Consider the following 22,094-nt stretch of genomic DNA (forward strand, 5'->3'; position numbering starts at 1 on the left):
TGCATATAGGTTTCAACGACATAGATAAAACTAGGGCAAAGGTTCTGCTAAGTGTGTATGAACAGCTAGGAGCTAAATTAAAAATCAGAGCCAGAAAGGTAATAATCTCTGGATTAGTTTCTGAGCCATGAGCTAATTGAATCAGGCTCGATAAGATTAAGCAGGTAAAAGGCTTAAAAATTGGTGTGGAAGAAATGGATTCAAATTCGTGGGACATTGGCACCAGTACTAGGGAAGAAGGGATCCGTTCCGATGGGATGGTCTTCATCTGAACTATGCTGGAACCAGAGTCCTAGCAAATTGCATAACTGGGGCTGTAGACCGGGCTTTCAACTAAATAGGTGGGTGGGGTTTCAGTTATAAGGAAAGTTAGAAGACCCGAATTAAAGAGGAGGTAAGAGTGCAGAACTCAGAAGAAGTTATTCAAATCTCCAGCACAAACACAAGTAGGACAGAGTATCTGGAAAAGGTTAGCAATCAAACTTCAAGTACACTAGACAAACGAATGACAATGAGAAGAGGGACGATCAATACAGGACTGAAGGTGTTATATCTGAACACACACAGTACAAGAAATAAGGTAAATGAGCTTGTGGCGCAGATTGAAGCTGGCAGGTATGATGTAGTGGGCATCATCGAGATGTGGCTGCAAGTGAATTAAGATTGGGAGCTGAATGTTCAAAAAGATAGGCAGGTGGACAGAGAGGGTGGGGTTGCCCTATTAGTAAATTAAATTAAATCACTTGTAAGAAATGAAGTAGGCTCAGATGGTATAGAATCTGTGTGATAGAATTGAGGAACCGCAAAGGTCAAAAAACAATATACCTGTAGTTGGAGTCATGTTTAGGCCTCCAAACAGCAGTCAGGAGCTGGGGCGCAAGGTACACCAGGAGATGGAAAAGATGTGTAGGAAAGGCAAAGTTATGGTGATACTGAGAGATTTCAGTGTACAGGTGGACTGGAAAATCAGGTTGGTAGTGGTTTATAAGAAAAGGAATCTGGAATATTTGCAAGATGGCTTTTTGGAGCAGCTTGTGATGGAGCCCACTAGGGAACAAGCAATACTGGATTTAGTGTTGTGCAATGAGGCAGACTTGATAAGGGAGCTTAAGGTGAAAGAACCCTTGCTGGGCAGTGATCATATTATGATTGAATTTACTCTGCAATTTGAGAGAGAGAAAATAGAATCAGAGTTAATGGTATTTCAGCTGAATAAAGGCAACTACAGTAGCATGAGGGAGGAGCTGGGTAGAATTGACTGGGAGAGGAGCCTAGCAGGAAAGACAGTGGAACAGCAATGGCAGGGATTTCTGGGAGTAATCCAGGAGACACAGCAGAGATTCATCCTGTGGAAAAAAAAGCATGGTACAGGGAGGATGAGGTAACCATGGCTGACGAGGGAAGCATAAAAACTAAAGAGAAAGCATATAACGTATTGAAGAACAGTGGGAAACCAGAGGATTGGGAAGCTTACAAAGATCAAAAGAAGCAACAAAAAAAGAAATAAGCCGGGAGAAGATTAAATATGTGAGTCAGCTATCCAGTAATGTAAAGGAAGTCTGTAAGAGTTTCTTTAGATATATCAAGATAAAAGGAGGCAGAAGTGGACATTGGGCCACTGGAAAATGACACTAGAGAAATAGTATTGGAGAACAAGGAAATAGCTGAGGAACTGAATAGTTACTTCACGTCAGTCTTCACAATGGAAGACATGAGTAATTTACCAAAACATTCAAGAGGATGAGGCAGCAGAGCTCAGTATTCTGGCCATTACCAAGGAGAAGGTGCTAGAAAAACTGAATGACCTGTATGTGGGTAAATCACCTGGACAACACCCCAGAGCTCTAAGGGAGATAGCTGAAGAGATATTGGAGGTGTTAGTGGTAATCTTTCAGGAATCACTAGGCCCAAGGAGGGTCCCAGAGGACCAGAAAATCACTTACGTAACACCCCGTTTAAGAAAGGAGTAAGGCAGAAGATGGAAAATTCAGACCAATTAGCATAATCACAATCATGGGTAAGATCCAGGAATCCATTGTGAAGGATGAGAGTTCTGAATACATGGAAGTGTATGGTAAAATAGGGCAGAGTCAGCATGGTTTCATCAAGGGGAGGTCATGCTGATAAATCTGCTGGAATGCTTTGAGGAAGTAACAAGCAGATTAAACCAAGGGGAACCAATGGTCATTATCTACCTGGGCTTCAAGAAGGCTTTTGACAGGGTGCCACACAGGAGGTTACTGAGTAAGATAAGGGTCCATGGTATTAGAAGCAAGGTGCTAGCATGGATAAAAGCTTGGCTATCTGACAGGAAGCGGAAAGTGGAGATAAAAGGGTCTTTCTCTGGGTGACTGTTGGTGACAAGTGATGTTCTGCAAGGCTCAATGTTGGAACCACAACTTTTCACTTTATACATTAACGATCCAGATGAAGGAACTGAGGGCATTCTGGCTAAGTTTACAGATGATACAAGGATAGGTAGAGGGACAGGTAGCATTGAGGAATCAGGGAGGCTGCAGAAGGATTTTGACAGGTTGGGAGAGTGGGTGGAGAAGTGGCAGATGGAATACAACATGGAAAAGTGTGAAGTCATGCATCTTGGTAGGAAAAATAGAGGCATGGACTATTTTCTAAATGGGGAGAAAATACAGAAGTCTGAAGTGCAAAGAGACTTGGGGTTTCTTGTCCAGGATTCTCTCAAGGTAAACTTGCAGGTTGAGTCAGTAGTTAGGAAGGCAAATGCAATGATAGCATTTATTTTGAGAAAACTTGAATATAAATGCAGAATGCACTTCTGAGGCTCTGTAAGGCTCTGGTCAGACCACATTTGGGAGTATTGTGCGCAGCTTTGGACCCCATCTTGCAGAAGGATGTACTGGCCCTGGAGCATGTTCAGAGGAGATTCACGAGAATGGTCCCAGGAATGAACAGCTCAACATATGAGGAATGTTTGAGGACCTGAGTCTATTCTCTATGGAGTTTAGAAGGTTGAGGGGATATAATTGAAACTTAGAGAATACTGAATGACCTGGACAGAGTGAATGTTGGGAAGATGTTTCCATTGGTTGGAGAGACTATGACCTGAGGGCACAGACTTAGAGTAAAGGGAAGACTTTTTAGAATGGAGATAAGGAGAAACTTTTTCAGCCAGCGAATGGTGACTCTATGGAATTTATCACCACAGAAGGCTGTGGAAGCGAGCTCATTGAGTATATTTAAGACTGAGATAGATAGCTTTTTGATTATAAAGGGAATCAAGGGTTATAGGGGGAAAGCAGGAGAATGGGATTAACAAACCTATCAGCCATGATTGAATGGTGGAGCAACTTAGGCTGAACAGCCAAATTTTTGCTATTATGTCTTATGGCCTTAAATCACCCATGAACCTGTCTTCAATGTCCTAAGCTGGCCATTGATGAAGAAACAGCTCAGTTTTAAAATTCTCATTTCCTGAACTCACTGTGACTTTGTCCCCTTCCCATCTGTATAGTCTCCTCCAACCCTACCACCATTCTTCATATCTATGCTCATCTAATTTTAGCCTCTTAAGCATCACTGATTTTAATTGTTGCTTCATTGCCTAGACCCTGTGGAATTCCCTCCTTACAACTCATTATCTATCACCTGTCCACTCATTTTTGTGGTCGATATTAATATCACTTCATCTAGCTTAATATATGGATTTACATTATGTCATATCTCCAGTGCAGCATGAAATGTACAGTTCCATTTGAGGTAATGTTGAAACTTTTGCTTTATTGCTGGAATTTCTGCTTATTCCGTATTGGATATCAGATAGGCAATGTGACAATTCACAGATTGTTGAGGGATCCAAGCTGTGGTGAAATAAAGCTGAGTACCATTGAGACACATGAAGAATTGTTTTTGGGTGATTTTTCCAAGGGTAGCATGTGGTTGAGAAGATAAGACTTTTGGATATCTCCAGAGTTGACAACTCAATCTCATCACCCATGATCTTGCTGAATAGCAAAACAGGCACACTGTTTCTAAGTCCAGTTTGCCTGGATAAGTGCAGCTCCAACAACACTCAAAAAGGTTGATATCATCCAGGATTAAGCAGTCTATTGGATTGGCACCACATCCACAAATCTCCACTCCCTCCACCAGTGATGCTCAGTAGCAGCAGTGTGTGTTGCTTACAAGATGCACAGCAGAAATTCACCAAAAATCTTTAAACAGTACCTTCCAAACCCAAACCACTTCCATCTGGAAGGACAAGAGCATAGATCCAGGGAACATTACAAACTGCATGTTCTCCAAGTCACTCATCATCCTAACTTGGAAATATTTAATTGTTCCTTCACTGTCACTGGGTCACAATCTTAGAACTCCGTCACTCATGGCATTGTGAGTCAACCTACAGCACATGGACTGCAACAGTTCAAGCAGGCACCTCACCACCACCTTCTCAAGGGCAATTAGGGACCAGTACAAAATGCTGGTCCAGCTAGCAACACCCACATCCCATGAATAAATGAAAACATATTCTCTTGAATAAGATGTTCAAAAAGGCAAGACAGGAGATGGATTGAGAGTCGAGAGTGTGGTGCTGGAAAACTGGTCAGGCAGCATCCGAGGAGCAGGGAAGTCGACGTTTCGAGCATAGGCTCTTCATCAGGAAGCTTCCAAGGATGCCCATCTTGAAGAAGTTCTCCTCTCTCTACAAGGATCTCAGTGAGTCTCTCTCTCTCTCTCTCTCTCTCTCTCTCACTGCACCCCCAGCAGCACATTTTCAGCTCTGATCTCCAGCATCTGCAGTCCTCACTTTCTCCTGTCTACTGTACTGGGCAATTCTGTTAGCAATTCAACAATAACTTTTATAATACCTTTAATGTAATAAAGAGCAGCTCAAGAGAACATGGTATCAGATAATAAAAAACTTGTTCAAAGATGTATGTTTTAAGAAGTGCCTTTAAGGGGGAAACCAAGATAAAATGATGGAGAGGTGTAGGGAGGGAATTTAGAACTTGGGAAGCTGTTTAGACAACTTAAAATATGATGGCCACCACCTCAGAGCATTACATTTGAGGTTAGGTTTGGAGAAACACAGGTCTCTTGGAATGTTGCAGTCTAAAGGTAACAAGGTGGGACACATTTGTTCAGAGTGCTGGAAGTTGAAAGGGAAACTCACAAGACTTTTGGAGTTCCCAACAATGAAGCCAATAAGGACACTGAGAAGAAAAAGGCCACTGATCAGATTAAAGCTTTAACTAAAACTAAGAGATCGGAGGTAAATATTGCTGTTAGTACAGGAGAAGTACAAAGGATAAATGAAAGATATGAGGGGTTTTTACCTAAAGGGAAGAAAACTCCTCTTTCTTCAGAAGATGCAGAGAAGCCCATAACTATGCTATGGAATACAGGGACTACGCAAACTCTCTTGCAGGACAAGGATTTAGTTTTCCCTCCAGACATTTAAATAACAAGCTGGAGAGTTGGTAAATGGGATAGGTGGAGAGTATATCCCAGTTTCATTTTACAAGTTCCAATTGGAATGTGATTTGAAGTCTGGGCTCATTGAGATAGTTATAAAAATTACATGGAAATAGAGTTGATTTACTTCTAGGGAATCATTAGATGGGAGTGAAAGTTACATATTCACAAAGTACAGTTGAAGCTAAAGGGATGGAACAATTGCAGGAACAGATCCAACTTTTTCACACAGATGGTGGTGCGGGTATGGAATGAGCTGCCAGAGGAAGTGGTGGAGGTTGGTACAGTTGCAACATTTAAGAGGCATTTGGATGGGTATATGAATAGGAAGGGTTTGGAGGGATATGGGCCGGGTGCTGGCAGGTGGGATTAGATTGGGTTGGGATATCTGGTCGGCATGGACGGGTTGGACCGAAGGGTCTGCTTCCATGCTGTACATCTCTATGACACTATGAGATCCAGGTATTTTTCCATTTTGTTTGGTGACCAGAGCAATGGCTGAAAAAATCTGACACCAGAGGTCACAGAAATACCACAAGCAGATGTCAATTTAAGAATAAGGATAGTTCAAAATAAGTGTTTGGCATGTCTTCATTAATTGAGGCTCTGGATTCAGATCCAGATTTAAGCAGGTTAACATAGACAGCTGAGGCTGAAGGAGTTCCAGCATTTTATTTTATTCAAAACTGAGGTTTGATGAGGAATTGAACATATCCTCATAGTCCTGTGCATGTAGTTTGTTTATTAAATAATGGTATCTATCCTATGTACTTCTTCGATACTAACAGCAGTATTTATCTCCGATCTCTTAGTTGTAAGGTCAATCTCTGTAAGCAAACCTAAGTGGTCCATATAGTTACGAGAGTTAGTAAATTGACTTATCTAAAAATTACTCTTGAACGTGCTGAAACAGTATCATTTGTAGTGGAGATGATAAGGAGGAACAAGTGCGTTAGGTGGTAAGAGTTATGGAAGATGATAGAGATAGTAAGAGTAAGGTCGAAGAAGAAGTAAGCAGTTCTCAAAGCAAAGCTCTTACAATTCAGCTAGCTAACACAAATATTGAGCCAGTTATACATTGTGTTACCATATTTAGAACAATGACAATGGGAGGATCTGGTAAAACTACTGAGACTGTATGAGGTTATCTGCACTGATACAACTAGATGTATTAAATTAGCTAGACATAATGTGAACATGGGAGAGCCAGGATTGATAAAATCGCATCTTTATTGGTTGAGCCCAGAAAAACAAGCTTAGGTGGAAATGGAAATTCAGTACATGCTAGAGAACCAGGTGGTTAAACCTAGTCAACATATCTGCAGCTTATCAATCGTGTTCATTCCTAAACCAGAGGGATCAACTATACCTCGCAATAATTATAGAAAGGTGAATATGGTCACGAGGACAGATTCATGCCCAATTCCACTCTTGAAAGACTGCATTGATTGGGTTGGCAGTGCCTCATTCCTTTCTAGGATTGGTCTATAGATGGGGTATTGGCAAGTGCCATTAATATGAAGCTAATGAGTCAGCGATACAGAAGCCAGTGTCATAAGTGGTCTACACTGAAAAAAGAGACTTTTGAGATTGTTGTTGACATTTCAACACTTTGAAGTCTATGTCTAATACAGTAACAAGGAAACACAAATTTACACTGATCATAATCCGTTTAAAACTTGGGAGTGAGCCTATTCAAATAGAGACCTTTGCTGCAACCTCTTAATGTAAAGATTATTCACATTGCTGGAGAGGATAATTTATTTGCTGATGCATTGTCCTAGGTATAAAATTTTGGAATAAGTTAAAGGTTTAAGAAGTGCTGATACAGTATTGTATAAGGGAGAGGAAGAATGAATGGCTTTAAGCGTTGTGTTATGTTGTTTGTTTATCATGTATTTTTTATGAACTGCATTTTTTTTTTAAATGGCCTTTCCTTTTTATAAGAGTAAAGTCATGTAATTATGGACTGAAATGGAATAAGGCAAAAGTGAGGACTGTAAATGCTGGCGGTCAGAGTCAAGATTAAAGTGGTGCTGGAAAAGCATAGTAGGTCAGGCAGCATCCGAGGAGCAGGAAAATCGACGTTTCAGGCAGGAGCCCTTCATTTCTTTCACCCAGCAATTGGTTCGGTTCTGGAATGCACTGCCTGGAACTGTGTACCATTCCTGATGAAGGGCTCCTGCCCGAAACGTCGATTTTCCTGCTCCTCGGTTGCTGCCTGAGCTGCTGTGCTTTTCTAGCACCACTTTAATCTTGACTGAAATGGAATAAGAACTGCTTTAAAAAAAGACAAGTTTGGCGGGAGAATTTCTGCATGTTTTGAAAGCAAATAACCTGATGCTCGTGAACATCGTTTACACATCTGCTTGTTAAAGCAATAATTGGAGTTTGCAACAAACTAGAACCAAAAGGTTGTGTTTAGATGGAGCTTTGGTTGGGACCAAATAGCAGATTGGTCTGTGGGCGAGTGACCAATTACTGATGTCTAAGGTCTTTTCAACAATGTTTTTCCTGTCTTTGTGTGTCAGCGGAGTTTATAAGGGGATTTGAGGTTTAATTTGTAAAAGTATGTACTAACCCGAGAATATTTATTTGATATCTCTACAATGGCAGCTTACTCTTAATTTATTATTAGATTTAGATTAGATTAGATTAGATTAGATTACTTACAGTGTGGAAACAGGCCCTTCGGCCCAACAAGTCCACACCGCCCCGCCGAAGCGCAACCCACCCATAGCCCTACATTTACCCCTTACCTAACACTACGGGCAAGTTAGCATGGCCAATTCACCTGACCTGCACATCTTTGGACTGTGGGAGGAAACCGGAGCACCTGGAGGAAACCCACGCAGACACAGGGAGAACGTGCAAACTCCACACAGTCAGTCGCCTGAGGCGGGAATTTAACCCGGGTCTCTGGCGCTGTGAGGCAGCAGTGCTAACCACTGTGCCACCGTGCTGCCCATGGTGATTGGTAGTGAAAGTTGCTGGGAGCTGGACATAGCTTAAGAGAGGATGCTTGTGTCTGCGGTCTTTGCAAAATTACTTTTTAATTCACCATTCTATGACCTATTCACATACTTAAACTAAGGACGATGTATACACAATAGCATCTCTTTCCAGAGTCTGTGATGTGATCTCACATCGCTACTGATTTGGTTTACTATTTACATGTTTGTTCGTTAATCCTTTACACATTATATTCTGATAATACTGCTAGGCTGTCATATTTGGGGAATTCAGTCACACTAATGCAAATTTTGAGCTATATCAAGCGGTCTAATTTTATTACAGACTGTGCTGTGCAGTTGCTCTTGCTCTTGAAACTAATCCTGTATAACAAATGGAGCAACTTGTATACGAACGGCAAGCTTTTATTTAATTATTTTATTTAACTGGAGAAAATGCAAAAGGGGTTTACAAGAATGGTTCAGGGGTGAGAAAATTCAGCTAAGAGGATTGACTGGAAAAGTCAAGACTGTTTTCCTTGAAGAGAAGAAGGCTGAAAAGCGATTTGATAGATGTTTTCAAAATCATGAGAGTTCTGATGAGAATAGCAAGGGAGAAACAGTTTCTACTTGTAATGGAATCAAGAGACAGAGGGTACAGATTAAAGTGTTTTGCAAAAGAAGCAAATGCGACGTGAGAAAAAGAATTTCTTTCACCCAGCAGTTGGTTCGGTTCTGGAATGCACTGCCTGGAACTGTGTACAGACAGCTTCAGTTGAACTATTGAAGAGGGCATTTGATGACAGTTCCTATTTAAATAGTGTGCAGGATTACAAGGAAAGGACAAGAGATTTTCAGTAAGCCAAAATGCTCAGGGTCTTTGCAGATACAATAGGCCACATAGTTTCCTTTTGCAGCATAACAGTTGTGTGATTGTATGATCTTACTGCTGGCTTCAGAATTCTAGCAATAAAATGGAGGTGCTGAGAGCATGCTTGCCAGAAGTGGGACTTGTTCAGCAGTTGGCTCCTCATTGTCACTATCAAGCTTCTCAGAAATTAAGGAGAACAAGCTGTGTTCCCATGTTGCTGGTCCAATCATAGACCTGCAACTTGAGAGTCTAATTAGCCTCTTGGGGAGAGATGGGTGCAAATGAAGCAACTCTGAAATTGAGAGGGTAAGTAAAATAAAAATCAAAGAGGACAAGCAGACAGTCCCTTCAGATGGCTCTCTGCCTGTGTCTCTTTGGAGCATGGTCTTTACAGATCCTGTGGCTCCACCTAACAGCCCCAGGGGGATCATGTCCATGCCTCTTCATGCAGTAGTGGATTGGGGAAAGCCTTTCCACTACTGACAGCCTGAAGAATCAACTCTAATAAATTCTTAAGTATTTAAAGCAGAATACTGCACATGGTGGAAATCTGGAACAAATAGTTGTGAAGAGTCGTACCGAACTCGAAGCATTCACTACATTTCTCCCTCTGCAGATACTGCCAGACCTGCTGAGTTTCTCCCGCATTCCCTCTGTTTATTCCTTGAGTATTTAAGTTTTCTTCTCACCAAACAGTAACTTTGCAAACCTCACAGTGAAGTCTTGGATTTTGCATAGGTTTTTATATATTGGGAATGGAAGATGATTAACTTATTGGAAGAATTGTTCTTGAAGTTATTTTCTGCATCCAGCTTGGCCATCCTTGAGGTGGGAAAATCCTGGCCATAGTCTTCAATGCTTCATAGAACAGAGGATATTTTCCTCTGAATTTTGCAGGTGGCCAAATCTTATTTTATTGCTGCTTGCAAGTTAAATGTTATTTCTTCTATATGCACAGAAAAGTCATTCTGGATCTTTTAATACTTCTCTTTATTCATTCATGGGATGAGGACATTGCTGATTAGGCAGCATTTATTGCCCATCCCTAATTGCCTAAAGGGCAATTGAGAGTCAGCCACATTGCTGTGGGTTTGGAGTCACATGTAGGCCAGACCGAGTAAGCATGGTAGTTTCCTCCTTAAAGGACATTAGTGAACCAGATGGGTTTTTCCAACAATTGGCAATGGTTTTAAAGTAGTCATTAGATTCTTAATTCCAGATATTTATTGAATTCAAATTCCATCATCCAGTTTCGCGGGATTCGAACCTGGGTCCCCAGAACTGACTGATTGTATGGAGTTTGCACATTCTTCCCTTCGGGTGCTCTGGTTTCCTCCCACAGTCCAAAGATGTGCAGTTTAGGTGAATTGGCCGTTAGTGTTCAGGGATGTATAAGTTAGGCGCATTAGTCAGGGGGCAAATATAGAGTAAATGAACAGGGGAATAGATCTGGGTGGGTTACTCTTTGGAGGGTCAGTGTGGACTTGTTGGGCTGAATGGCCTGTTTCCACACTGTAGGGATTCTACGATTAATTCTATGAGAATGTTATCTGGGTCTCTGGATTAACAATCCTGCGATAATACCAATAGGCCATTGACTGCCCAATATCTTCACTGAAAATTTTAAAACTTGGAAAATGGGACTATTAAGATGGAGTCTTTTGTTGCAATCACTCAGTGTAAAGGTTAGTGATTAATGTAAAGATTATTAATGTGGAACATGTAATGTGTAAAAGAATTTGTTGGCTTGTGGGTACAAAGTTAAACTTAGGGGTAAAAAAGGACATAATCTGCTGGAACTGTCAGTTTTCTTGAGGTTAAGTAAACTGCATATGGAAATCCTGTTAAGGTTATGTTGTAAGGTTCTTGTTGGACAAAAAAGTTGATCTTTGCAGTTGAAACATTGCAAACTATTTGACTATAAGGTAGTTGTAGAAACATCATAAGTTCATTCACTTAAATATAACTACAGTGTCACCTGAAAAGGTAATACAATAATTGTGTTGTTTAATCCATAGTTCAAGGAAGTTGCCAAAATAGTCAATTTTTAAAATAGCTTCTGCTACAGAGCAACTTCAAGTGACTTCTACTGGAAAGTGCATGTATGTAAATGTAAATGTCACATGAAATAAGCGTTGGACTTAATTTGTTATATCCTTGTTAAGTAGCCACCTGACACTCATTATCTGGGTTTGCAAAAGATAAATGAGCAAAGTTTATGTTGCCATGAGTAGCTATCTTCATGAAGGGAGAATCATAGAATCCCTACAGTGTGGAAGCAGGCCATTCTGCCCATCAAATCGACAGCATCAAGTCTGAAGAGCATCCCACCCAGACCCGCCCCCATCCCTGTAACTCTGCATTTCCCATGGCTAATCCACCTAACCTGCACATCTTTGGACTGTGGAAGGAAACTGGAGGATCCAGATGAAATCCACACTGACAAGGGGAGAATGTACAAACTCCGTACAGACAGTAATCCAAAGCAGGAATGAACCCGTGTCCCTGGTGTTGTTAGGCAGCAATGCTAACCACTGAGTCCACTTTGGAGGAGAAAGCAAAGAAAAACTAGCTTTGAGATATTGGGTAAAAAAAGTGTCAAATATTTTTGAAGAATTTGTCGAAGAAAATCAAAAGAAGTGAACAAAACAATTGAATAAAGATTTCATCATTGGAGTTCTGATAAAATTTAAAACATGCGTTTTTATTTATTTTTCTTTTTTTTGTTTTGGAATGATTTTAGAAGGTTTGTGTTATTATTCGTGCATTGAATAATCTTTCACATTTGTCCAAATGGTTCTAGTGATGACCTTTGTCTGTCAATTTATATCAAATGGCATGGCTCAAAAAAAATCTTAAAGTCATGAGTTTGAAAAACAGGAATGTGAATTGTTGGTGTGCTTGTTGGTCAGGGACTTTAGCAATAGGGGATATTCTGTTCTTGGTGTCCTCAAGTGTTGCTTTTTTGTGCCAATCGAGAAATTTACCAAACACTTCAAACATCTGCCAAGTTAACCTTGAACATATCTTAGACACTGAGCAAATCCTTGTGATCATTTTATGAATAAACTTTGTATTATTGGGATCAGGTGAAATGTAGAGCAGGAGAAGTTAGTATGGTTTAAGATGAGATACCCCAAATTGTTAACTGGTGGCACACTGGCTCCCCTTCTTTATTCACCTGGCCCACATTTCATTGCAAGAAGGTTAATTTACAAAAGATCTCCTCCTTTGTGGATACCTATTTCCAGACTAAATAAATTTATGTTTTATAAAGATCTAATTTAATCAGGCTTTCTTAAAATAAGAAAATAATTAATTTATTAATTATGAAAGTTGATGCAAATTAATAGCATAGACACACAGATTTAAAGTGAGAAATTAGTCCAAACAATGTTAAAGGATGTATGAATCAATCTCTATGGGTCATTTTTGAAGAGTAATTGTGAAATGTTGATAATTGACTAGTTGTGTAGTTGAATCTGAGATTCTTGGTATTGCACATTAATTGAACTTATTTTGTTCTGTTTCCTTTCAACATGACTGGCTAGCAGCACTCACAGCAAGAAAGTCTTTTACCTGAAATGCAGATGTGACTAGAAAGTAACTCATCAACAGTGACTTTTACAGCACTCTAACATTCTAACTTGGGCTAATACACATCAATACCTCAATCCCCTGGCATACATCAGTACTTCAGTTCATTAGCAAATACCTTCTTTCTCTAGCACACACCGACCAGGTTTGATTTAGTTTCTAAGCACTTTTCTTGTGTGTTCTTTAAAGGGGAAGACAAACAACTTGTTTCTTGCCCAAACAGCTGTGATTTCTGCCATCTTGTTCCAATTCTGAGATGAATGCCAGGAGAATATGTTTGTTTGTAGTGCATTTTTCCCCTTTGTAGCTTCCTTGACACTGCGTCAAGTGTAACTTTTCAGAGTCTCTGTGTATCTCTCTCTCTCTCCAGACAGCCACTGTATTTATATCCACAGTAATTTGTTTGACTGTAGAAGTCCCTTTTTTAAAAAAAAAGATATGTTGGCAAAACAGGTTTGATATGTCCACGGGTAACCTGGAATATAATCAATGGCTGTGCCAGTATCACACAAGAATAACTGCAACATTTACTAATTATGTAAAATACTTGTGCGGTTATCACAAATACCTTGCTGTATTGTGTTGATGCTTCTTAAATAAATTTTTATTTGCAAGTTTTTATTTAAAAGAACTAAAAGTCACAAGGGCGCATTGTTAAATAATTTCCTTTAAATTATAAATTCAGTTGTCCCTAATATTCAATGACTTAACTGTCTAGTATGGAAATAATAATGTGGAAATAGTGTGGAATTATTCAGAACTGGAAGCACTGTATTTCTATTCTTATGTTATTCATAAATTGTTCCTGGTAGGTGCCAAAAATTACCTTGTCAATTTGTGGCGTCCTAGTTTGATTACAATTAATATTCCATATTACCTGGAACAATCATTTCTGTTTCTATAAAATTTTCTTTGAGATTGTTTAGTCACACATAAGTGAGTAATTCATTTGGGTTACATATTGCATGAGGCAACTGCCAGGTAAGTCGTGTTATCTTTGGTGATTGGAGTGGGGGCTGGTTGGGCACTTTTTAACCAATGAAGGTGCCTTCCGGAATTAATGGCCACCTTCACTGGAACAGCATCAGCTGTCCTCAGCTGAACTCCAGAGAATACAGTCTCCACTTGTCATAGGAGAGTCCCACCATCTTTGGAATCAATCTAGTGAACTGTATTTGCTGTATGGCAAGAATATGCCTTCTTAGGAAATAGGACCAGAATTGCACCCAGTAATTCAGATTCAGTCTCACTCATATTCTATGTTGTTTAACAAAGAATTCTTCGCTCCTATATTTAAACCCTCTTGTAAGAAGGCTAATGTATTGTGTGTATTTTGAATTCCTTACTGGACCTGCATACTAAATTTCAATGACTTATGAATTAGAGCACCTAAGGATTCTTTGGATATCAGAATTTGCCAATTGCACCATTTAGGACATATTCTGCACTTCTGTTTCTCCAAAAAAAAATAATCTGCAACCTACATTCTATTCCATCTACCACACTCTTTTCCACTCACTCAGCCTGCCTAAATTCCCTTGAAGCTCTTTGTATCCTCCTCAACTCTCATTCCTACCACAAACATGGAAATATTACAATTGATCCTCACATCCAAATCATTGAAATAAATAGATTGTGAACAAATAAGCTGGGGCTATTTTTGCTGGAGCATAATAGACTAAGCGGTGAACTTATAGAAGTTTATAAAGTAATGAGGAGCATGGATAGAGTGAATAGACAAGGTATTTTCCTCAGAAAGGGGAGTCCACAACTAGAGGGCATGAGTTTCAGGTGAGAGGGGAAAGATTTAAAAGGGACCTAAAGGGCACCTTTTTCACATAGAGGGTGATGTGTGTATGGAATAAACTGCCAGAGGAACTGGTGGAGGCTGGTACAATTACAGCATTTAAAAGGCATCTGGATGGATAAATGAATAGGAAGGGTTTAGGGGGATATGGGACAAATGTTGGAAAATGGGACTAGATTAATTTATGATATCTGATCAGCTTGGATGAGGTGGACTGAAGAGTCTGTTTCCACGCCATACATCTCTAAGACTCCATGTAACTGCAGAACATTTTGAAAATAATGATACCACTGGGCAGAGGCAACATGGATTCATGAAGGGTATACCAGGTTTGAAATGGAGAACCAGTGGACATGGTTTATTTGTTTTTTTTCAGGAGGTTTTTAATAGATTTATGCACAAGAGGGTATGAGACAAAATTAAATTTACTAGTATGGATTAAGGTAGGTAGGCTGTGACCAGTAGGGTGTCAAAGGATTAATGCTTAGGTCTCACTAATAGAATCATAGAGATGTATAGCATGGAAACAGACCCTTTGGTCCAACTCATCCATGCTGACCAGATATCCTAAATTAATCTAGTCCCATTTGCCAGCATTTGGCCCATATCCCTGTAATCCCTTCCTATTCATTCATCTACCAATCCAGTTCCTTGCATCCTATTCATATATACATACATCCTGACATTTTCTCTCCTACTGATATCAGCCAGATTTGTAGATTCCTGTTTTCTTTTTCCCTCCTTTCCTGACCAGTGATGTTATATTTGCAACTTTCCATTTTGCAGATACCATTGTTGAATTGGTAGAATTTTGAAAGATGATCAACTGTGCATCCATATCTCTGTAGCTATCTCTTTCAGCACTCTTGTGTGAATATCATCATGCCACACGGATTTGACAACTTTCAGTCCTGTAATTTTTCCAATACTATATTTTTATCATGACTAAATTCTTTCAGTTCCTCACTGCCACTGAATACTTGGATCTTAGCTATTTCAGGAAGACTTTTGGTATCTTCCTCTGTGAAGCCACCCTAAGTAGCTTCTGTACCATTTTTTCGATTTCGCATCATATATTCTCTACTCTCTGCCTACAAAAGAATGAAACTTGTCTTTGCTAGTCCTTTCCTTTTTGTAGATAGCTATTGAAGCTTTCACAATTCATGTTTATGGTTCTTTCTGGTTTATATGCATCTTCCATTCTGTGTCTCTTTATCAATTTGTGTTCTGTTTTGTTTTGCATTTCATAAATTGCAACCTTGCAATGCCCTCCACTGTGGCATTGCCATTTATTGTTGTTTCTCAGTTCTGAAAGGTTTATGAGGACTTTTCGAAGCTAAACATAGATCAACAGGAAAATAATTAAAATGTAGTAGGATTTGTGATTTCTAACTAGCATTCTAGTAATTGAACATTAGAAGTAACTTCTTTGTGTCATTTAATTTTCAATATTCTGATTTAGTCACATGGGAATACAGAATTCAGGATCATTGAAAAGAGTCACATGTCAAAGTTTTTTATCTTGCACTCATCAAATACAAGAGTGGCAATTTTCAAAGCAAACAGAACTTTTACAGCCTGTGAAAAGGATGCTGATTGAGTCCTTCGACATGGATCTTAACTCTTAATCTTGTTTCTTATTCAGAAAATCATAAAATTCAAACTGGGATTGAGAACAGCATTCACACTTTTTTTTGTTCTCTGTGGACCTCTGTGGTCTGTTCACATGAGCAACTTCCAGCAATACTGTGAATGGCATCGCCATGCAGATTGCAGTGCACAAATCCTTGGAGCACAGACAGCTTGATGAAGAACATCAATAGTTAAATAATGCTTGTTTTAATTGTATTGCATCCTAAAAGCTGAAGTTGATTGTGTTTCAGATTGACAATGCAAGCATTGGGGCAGAAACTGAATGATTACTGGAAGGAAAAGAAAACTAAGAAAAGCCAGGAGGAAGCAGATAGTACAGACATGGTAGAAGAACCACGGTGAGACTTTACTAGCTGCACTTCTGTTTCGAACCCTACCAGTGTGCCATCCAATCCTGTGTGATTCCTCACCACCCCAACTCATACAAATAACAACATTGTCAAAGACCCAGTCTGCGAATATTTCCTTCATATTGTTCCTTTATATTGTCCTGGATTGCATTCCAACTTGTGTACAAATTGACTTGTGAACAGACTCAGAAACAGAACTCATTCACAGTCCAGGGACTGCCTGTACTACAAGGATATCGTATAATCCAAACTAGATTTTCTTTCATGGTTTTCTGGCTGAGATTTTCTACTCAAGTGATTTCATAGACTGTTGGCCTATGAAGTGCATAAAAAAATGTGTAGTCTCAGCTCAGGACAAGCACAGTTCTGAAACGTGTTTTTAAGATCTATCAGTTTGAAGCTGATCACAGACCAGCAGGAAAACAAATTAAGGATACGGTAAGATTTGTCATTTCTAGCTAGCATTTTAGTAATTAAACAGTAGAACTAACTAACTTTGTTATTTACTTTGTGAGTCCCTGCCATTAATCATTTGGGAATACAAAACTTGGGTCATGGATATTGTTGTCTGGTCAGCATTTTTTGCCCAGCCTTTGTTGCCCTTCAGAAGGTGATGCTGAGCTACATTCTTGAACCATGGAGGTCCATGTCCAGGTCGTAGACCCACATTGCCATTAGGGAGAGAATACAGATGAAAGTGTGGCTGGAAATATGGTGCAGGAGGGAGGGCTTTAGATTTTTGGGACGCTGGGACTGGCTGTGCAGGAGATGGCACCTGTGCAAACTGAACAAGTTGCATTTGAACAGAGCTGGGATTGAGAGTATGAAATTAAATAATTAAGATATTGTTAATAGAAGATGTTTTGAAACACACTTTGGTAATCTTTAACATTTTATTAGGCACCATCAGGCAGAAATCAGTATAATTAAACTTGCTACTTCAATTTATTTTTAATGTGCACCATCAGATATTAAATACACTGAAATAAATTATTAGTAAGCCATTGCATTGAGGATTGTTAAAACAAAATATTTGATTATAGAAACTTTAGCCATTCACTTTGAGCATTCTAATGTAGTCACAGCTACTCCTGGAACACTTGGGGTAACAATTTTTCATCCCATTTATATTCAGTATCTGTAAACTATGTTTAAGAATAGTTTGAAAAAGCGCATTTATTTTATTTTTGTGTTGCTTTCCCAATCAGAACTGTCCCTGATCAAGTTTGGGCTCAATGTGACACATGCATGAAATGGCGGAAGTTACCACCAGAAATTGACCCAGATTCACTACCAGAAAACTGGTATTGTAACATGAATCCTGACCCCAAGTTCAGGTAAGAAGGTCTAAGAATTCAGTGTTGGGGCCACAGCTGTTCACGTTATATATTAATGATCTGGATGAAGGGACTGGGGGCATTCTAGCGAAGTTTGCTGATGATACGAAGATAGGTGGACAGGCAGGTAGTACTGAGGAAGTGGGGAGGCTGCAGAAGGATCTAGACAGTTTGGGAGAGTGGTCCAGGAAATGGCTGATGAAGTTCAATGTGAGCAAATGCGAGGTCTTGCACTTTGGAAAAAAGAATACAAGCATGGACTACTTTCTGAACGGTGAGAAAATTCATAAAGCCAAAGTACAAAGGGATCTGGGAGTGCTAGTCGAGGATTCTCTAAAGGTAAACATGCAGGTTGAATCCGTGATTAAGAAAGCGAATGCAATGTTGTCATTTATCTCAAGAGGGTTAGAATATAAAAGCAGCAATGTGCTACTGAGACTTTATAAAGCTCTGGTTAGGCCCCATTTGGAGTACTGTGTCCAGTTTTGGGCCCCACACCTCAGGAGGGGCATACTGGCACTGGAATGTGTCCAGCGGAGATTCAAACAGATGATCCCTGGAATGGTAGGTCTAACATACGAGGAATGGCTGAGGATCCTGGGATTGTACTCCTTGGAGCTTAGAAGGTTAAGGGGAGATCTAATAGAAAGTTACAAGATAATACATGGCTTGGAAAGGATGGACGCTAAGAAATTGTTTCCGTTAGGCGAGGAGACTAGGATCCGTGGACACAGCCTTAGAATTAAAGGGGATCAATTCAGAACAGAAATGCGGAGACATTTCTTCAGCCAGAGAGTGGTGTACCTATGGAATTCATTGCTGCGGAGTGCAGTGGAGGCCGGGACGCTAAATGTCTTCAAGGCAGAGATTGATAAATTCTTGATGTCACAAGGAATTAAGGGCTACGGGGAGAATGCGGGTAAGTGGAGTTGAAATGCCCATCAGCCATAATTAAATGGCGGAGTGGGCTCGATGGGCCGAATGGCCTTACTTCCACTCCTATGTCTTGTGGTCTTATATTTGCAAGTGGACATGAATCTAATTAGTAAAATTATTACTTTTATAAATAAGATGGGATGAGATGAAATCATAGAATAATCCTTTAGCTCTTACTCAAGTCACTGAGATCAATTTTTACTTGTGGAAACCAGCACTCGTTAGATAGTTGCACCAGTGCTCTGGTGAAGTCATGCAAGAGCCAATTACTAGATGGGTTCAGGCTGTAGTTCTGGTTTAATATGTAAAATGAGGTTGTATGATATAGATAGGATCCAGATTGCCATTTCAAGACAGAACTGATCCAAACTGTTTTACTGTTGATACAGTCAGAAAGGTGCCAAAATTTTCCATTTTAAAGGGACTTTTCAATGCCAGAATATATGGAATCACCGTGGGCTCCTTCTCTAGTTGTGACCATCTCTCCACTGTCAGACTTGCAGCCAGCAGGTCACCCATTATTGTACTAATCTGAAGATAGTAAACTGCGTCAGGAGTCTGGTATCAAAATGACTCTGAGCACTTCACTGTTTAATTGAGGGACAATTAATATGTAACCTTAGTTCTCTAATTAGAAGTTAAAAGAATCAAAGAATTGTTACGGTCCAGAAGGACACTATGTAGGCCATTGTGTCTGCAGCCTCTCTTTAAGTATTTTGACTTAGTGCCAAATTCCTACTTTTCCATATAACCTTGTACATTGGACAGTTACTTAAATAGAAACTATGCCTTCTTGAAAGTCTAAGTTGAACTCTTCACCGCATCTCAAGGCAATGCATTCTAAACTCAAACCACTCCCTGTGTGAAATATACTTTCTCACCTCACATTTGCTTCTTTTGCAAAACATTTAAAAGTTGTGCTGTCTAGTCTTTGGTCCTTTTACAAATGGTCATCCTTTCTCCCTGCCTACAATGTTCAGACCCCTCATAATTTTAAAATCTTCTATCAGATCTCTCCTCAGTCCTCTCCTCAACTTCCCTAATCTATCCTCATAACGGAAGTTTCTTATCACTTCAGAACAACATACATTATTATATACAGTCATTCCATTCTCTTTGTACCAAAGTGTATCCCGCCACAGTTCTCAGTTTGAATCTAATCTGCTGCTTATCGGCCCACCTCACCAACTTGTAAACATCTTTATCTTTTGAAGTTCTACACTGCCCACTTCACAGTTTACAGTGCTGCCAAGTTTTGTGTTGTCTGCAAACTTTGTCTCCTTCACACAAAGATCTATATCAGGAAAAACAAATGCCCCAATACTAACCCCGCAGGGAACTCCACTACAGTCAGAAAACTACCTATTAACCGTTATTCTGTGTCTCCTATCAGCCAGTTTCATATCCATGCTGTTATTGTCATTTTTATTCCACAACCTATCACTTTCCTCACAGGTCTTTTGCATAGCCCTGTGTTGAATGAGTTTTGGAAGTTAATTTATACTACATCAATAGCTTTACCCTCTTAACTCTCTCTGCTATCTCTTCAAAAATAACAGTAACTAAATTTTCTCTTAACACCATGCTGATATTTTTTGCTTGTGACTATTAATTCTATCCTGAACAATTATTTATAGATGTTTCCTCACCATTGAAGTTAAACTGACTGATCTGTAATTGCTAAAGTGTTGCTACAACTTTTTTGAATAAGAGTAATATTTGTATTTCTCCAGTTCTCTGGTACCACGCCGATTCTAGGGAGGATAGAAAATGTATTCACAATGCAATTTTCACTTCCATCAGTAATCAACTTTAACTGACCCAACACTTTGTCCTCATTTTAATCCTTTTTAGTGACTGACTTTTCCCCTCTCTAGGAGAAAGTGAGGGCTGCAGATGCTGGAGCCCTCACATTCCTGAAGAAGGGCTTATGCCCGAAACGTCGATTCTCCTGTTCCTTGGATGCTGCCTGACCTGCTGCGCTTTTCCAGCAACACATTTTCAGCTCTTTTCCCCTCTCTACCCTTGAGCTGAGCAGAATTTGCTTTGATGGTAAAGACAGAAGCAAAGTATGAATTTAGTGCATTAGCAATACGTCTTACCTGTACACGTAAGCCTCTATTTTGGTCCCTATTCAGCTCTATTCCTTTTACCACTCTTTTACTATTGATATGCTATAGAGAAAGACAGGGATTTCCCATAATGCGAATGTTCCTTGCTTTTCTTATTGTTTATTCGCCTTCCTTCTGAACCTTCTGTATTCAACTTGGCTCTCAATTGTATGTACGACCTAACAACTGTCATAAGCAGACTTTACCTTTTTTTTCTCAATTGCTACTGAGGCACTCTGGATTTGTTTATTCTGTCTTTCCCACTTGAAAAAATATATCTTGACTGCCTGACGGTTCAGTGAATTTTTCCTGCTAATTTTTAGTTTTAATCTACCTAGCCCAGTTCCATTCTTGCCCCATTGCAGTCAGCTCTCCATTAATTGATTATTATTATTATTCCAGATTGACTAAAGTCAGTTTTCACTGTCAAGTTAAACCTTTATGGTACAAAAATCACTGTTCTGAAAATGCACCCCCACTGTCACTTGATATACTTTGCCAACTTCATTCCTCAGAACAAGGTCTAGCAGTTTCTCCTTTTTTGTTGGACCTGACACATAATTCTGCAGTAAATTTTCCTGAACACAGTCTAGGAATACCTACCCCTGTCTTCACTTTGCACTACCACGATCTCCGTGTGTATCGGGGTAATTAAAGTCCCTCTTCTGACTACTTTATGATATTTACAATTCTTTGTAATTTCCTTGCCAATTTGTTTCTCTATATATTTCCCTCTAGTTGTAGGTCTATATGTTTCAACAAGTAACATTAATATTGAGAGAGTTTTAAACTAATTGTTGGAGGTGGTGGGGAGAGGACAAATGTAGCTGAAAATGTGTTGCTGGAAAAGCGCAGCAGGTCAGGCAGCATCCAAAGAGCAGGAGAATTGATGCTTCGGGCATGAGCCCTTCTTCAGCATCTGCAGTCCTCACTTTCTCCTAGAGGACAAATGTAGGTTTACAAGGCAAGAGGATATGGGGAGGGTTAAACTAACTGAACAGGGGTGTAGGAACCAGGAGAAAATATT

The 22,094-nt window shown here is 39.7% G+C and overlaps 1 protein-coding gene across 2 annotated transcripts in view; it reads left to right on the forward strand.

The window, feature by feature from the left end:
- LOC122557551 (MORC family CW-type zinc finger protein 3) overlaps positions 1 to 22,094 on the forward strand; it is a 135,232-nt gene that overhangs the window by 77,838 nt on the left and 35,300 nt on the right. For both annotated transcript variants that reach the window (XM_087992036.1, XM_087992035.1), the window contains exons 10-11: positions 16,564 to 16,671; positions 17,892 to 18,020. In XM_087992036.1, the coding sequence (XP_087848162.1) occupies positions 16,564 to 16,671; positions 17,892 to 18,020 (237 nt within the window). The remainder of the gene's footprint in view (positions 1 to 16,563; positions 16,672 to 17,891; positions 18,021 to 22,094) is intronic.

The sequence above is a fragment of the Chiloscyllium plagiosum genome, unplaced genomic scaffold (genome assembly GCF_037043375.1).
Source record: "Chiloscyllium plagiosum isolate Xiang-an unplaced genomic scaffold, Cpla_swu_hap1 HiC_scaffold_11, whole genome shotgun sequence".
Classification (NCBI taxonomy): Eukaryota; Metazoa; Chordata; class Chondrichthyes; order Orectolobiformes; family Hemiscylliidae; genus Chiloscyllium; species Chiloscyllium plagiosum.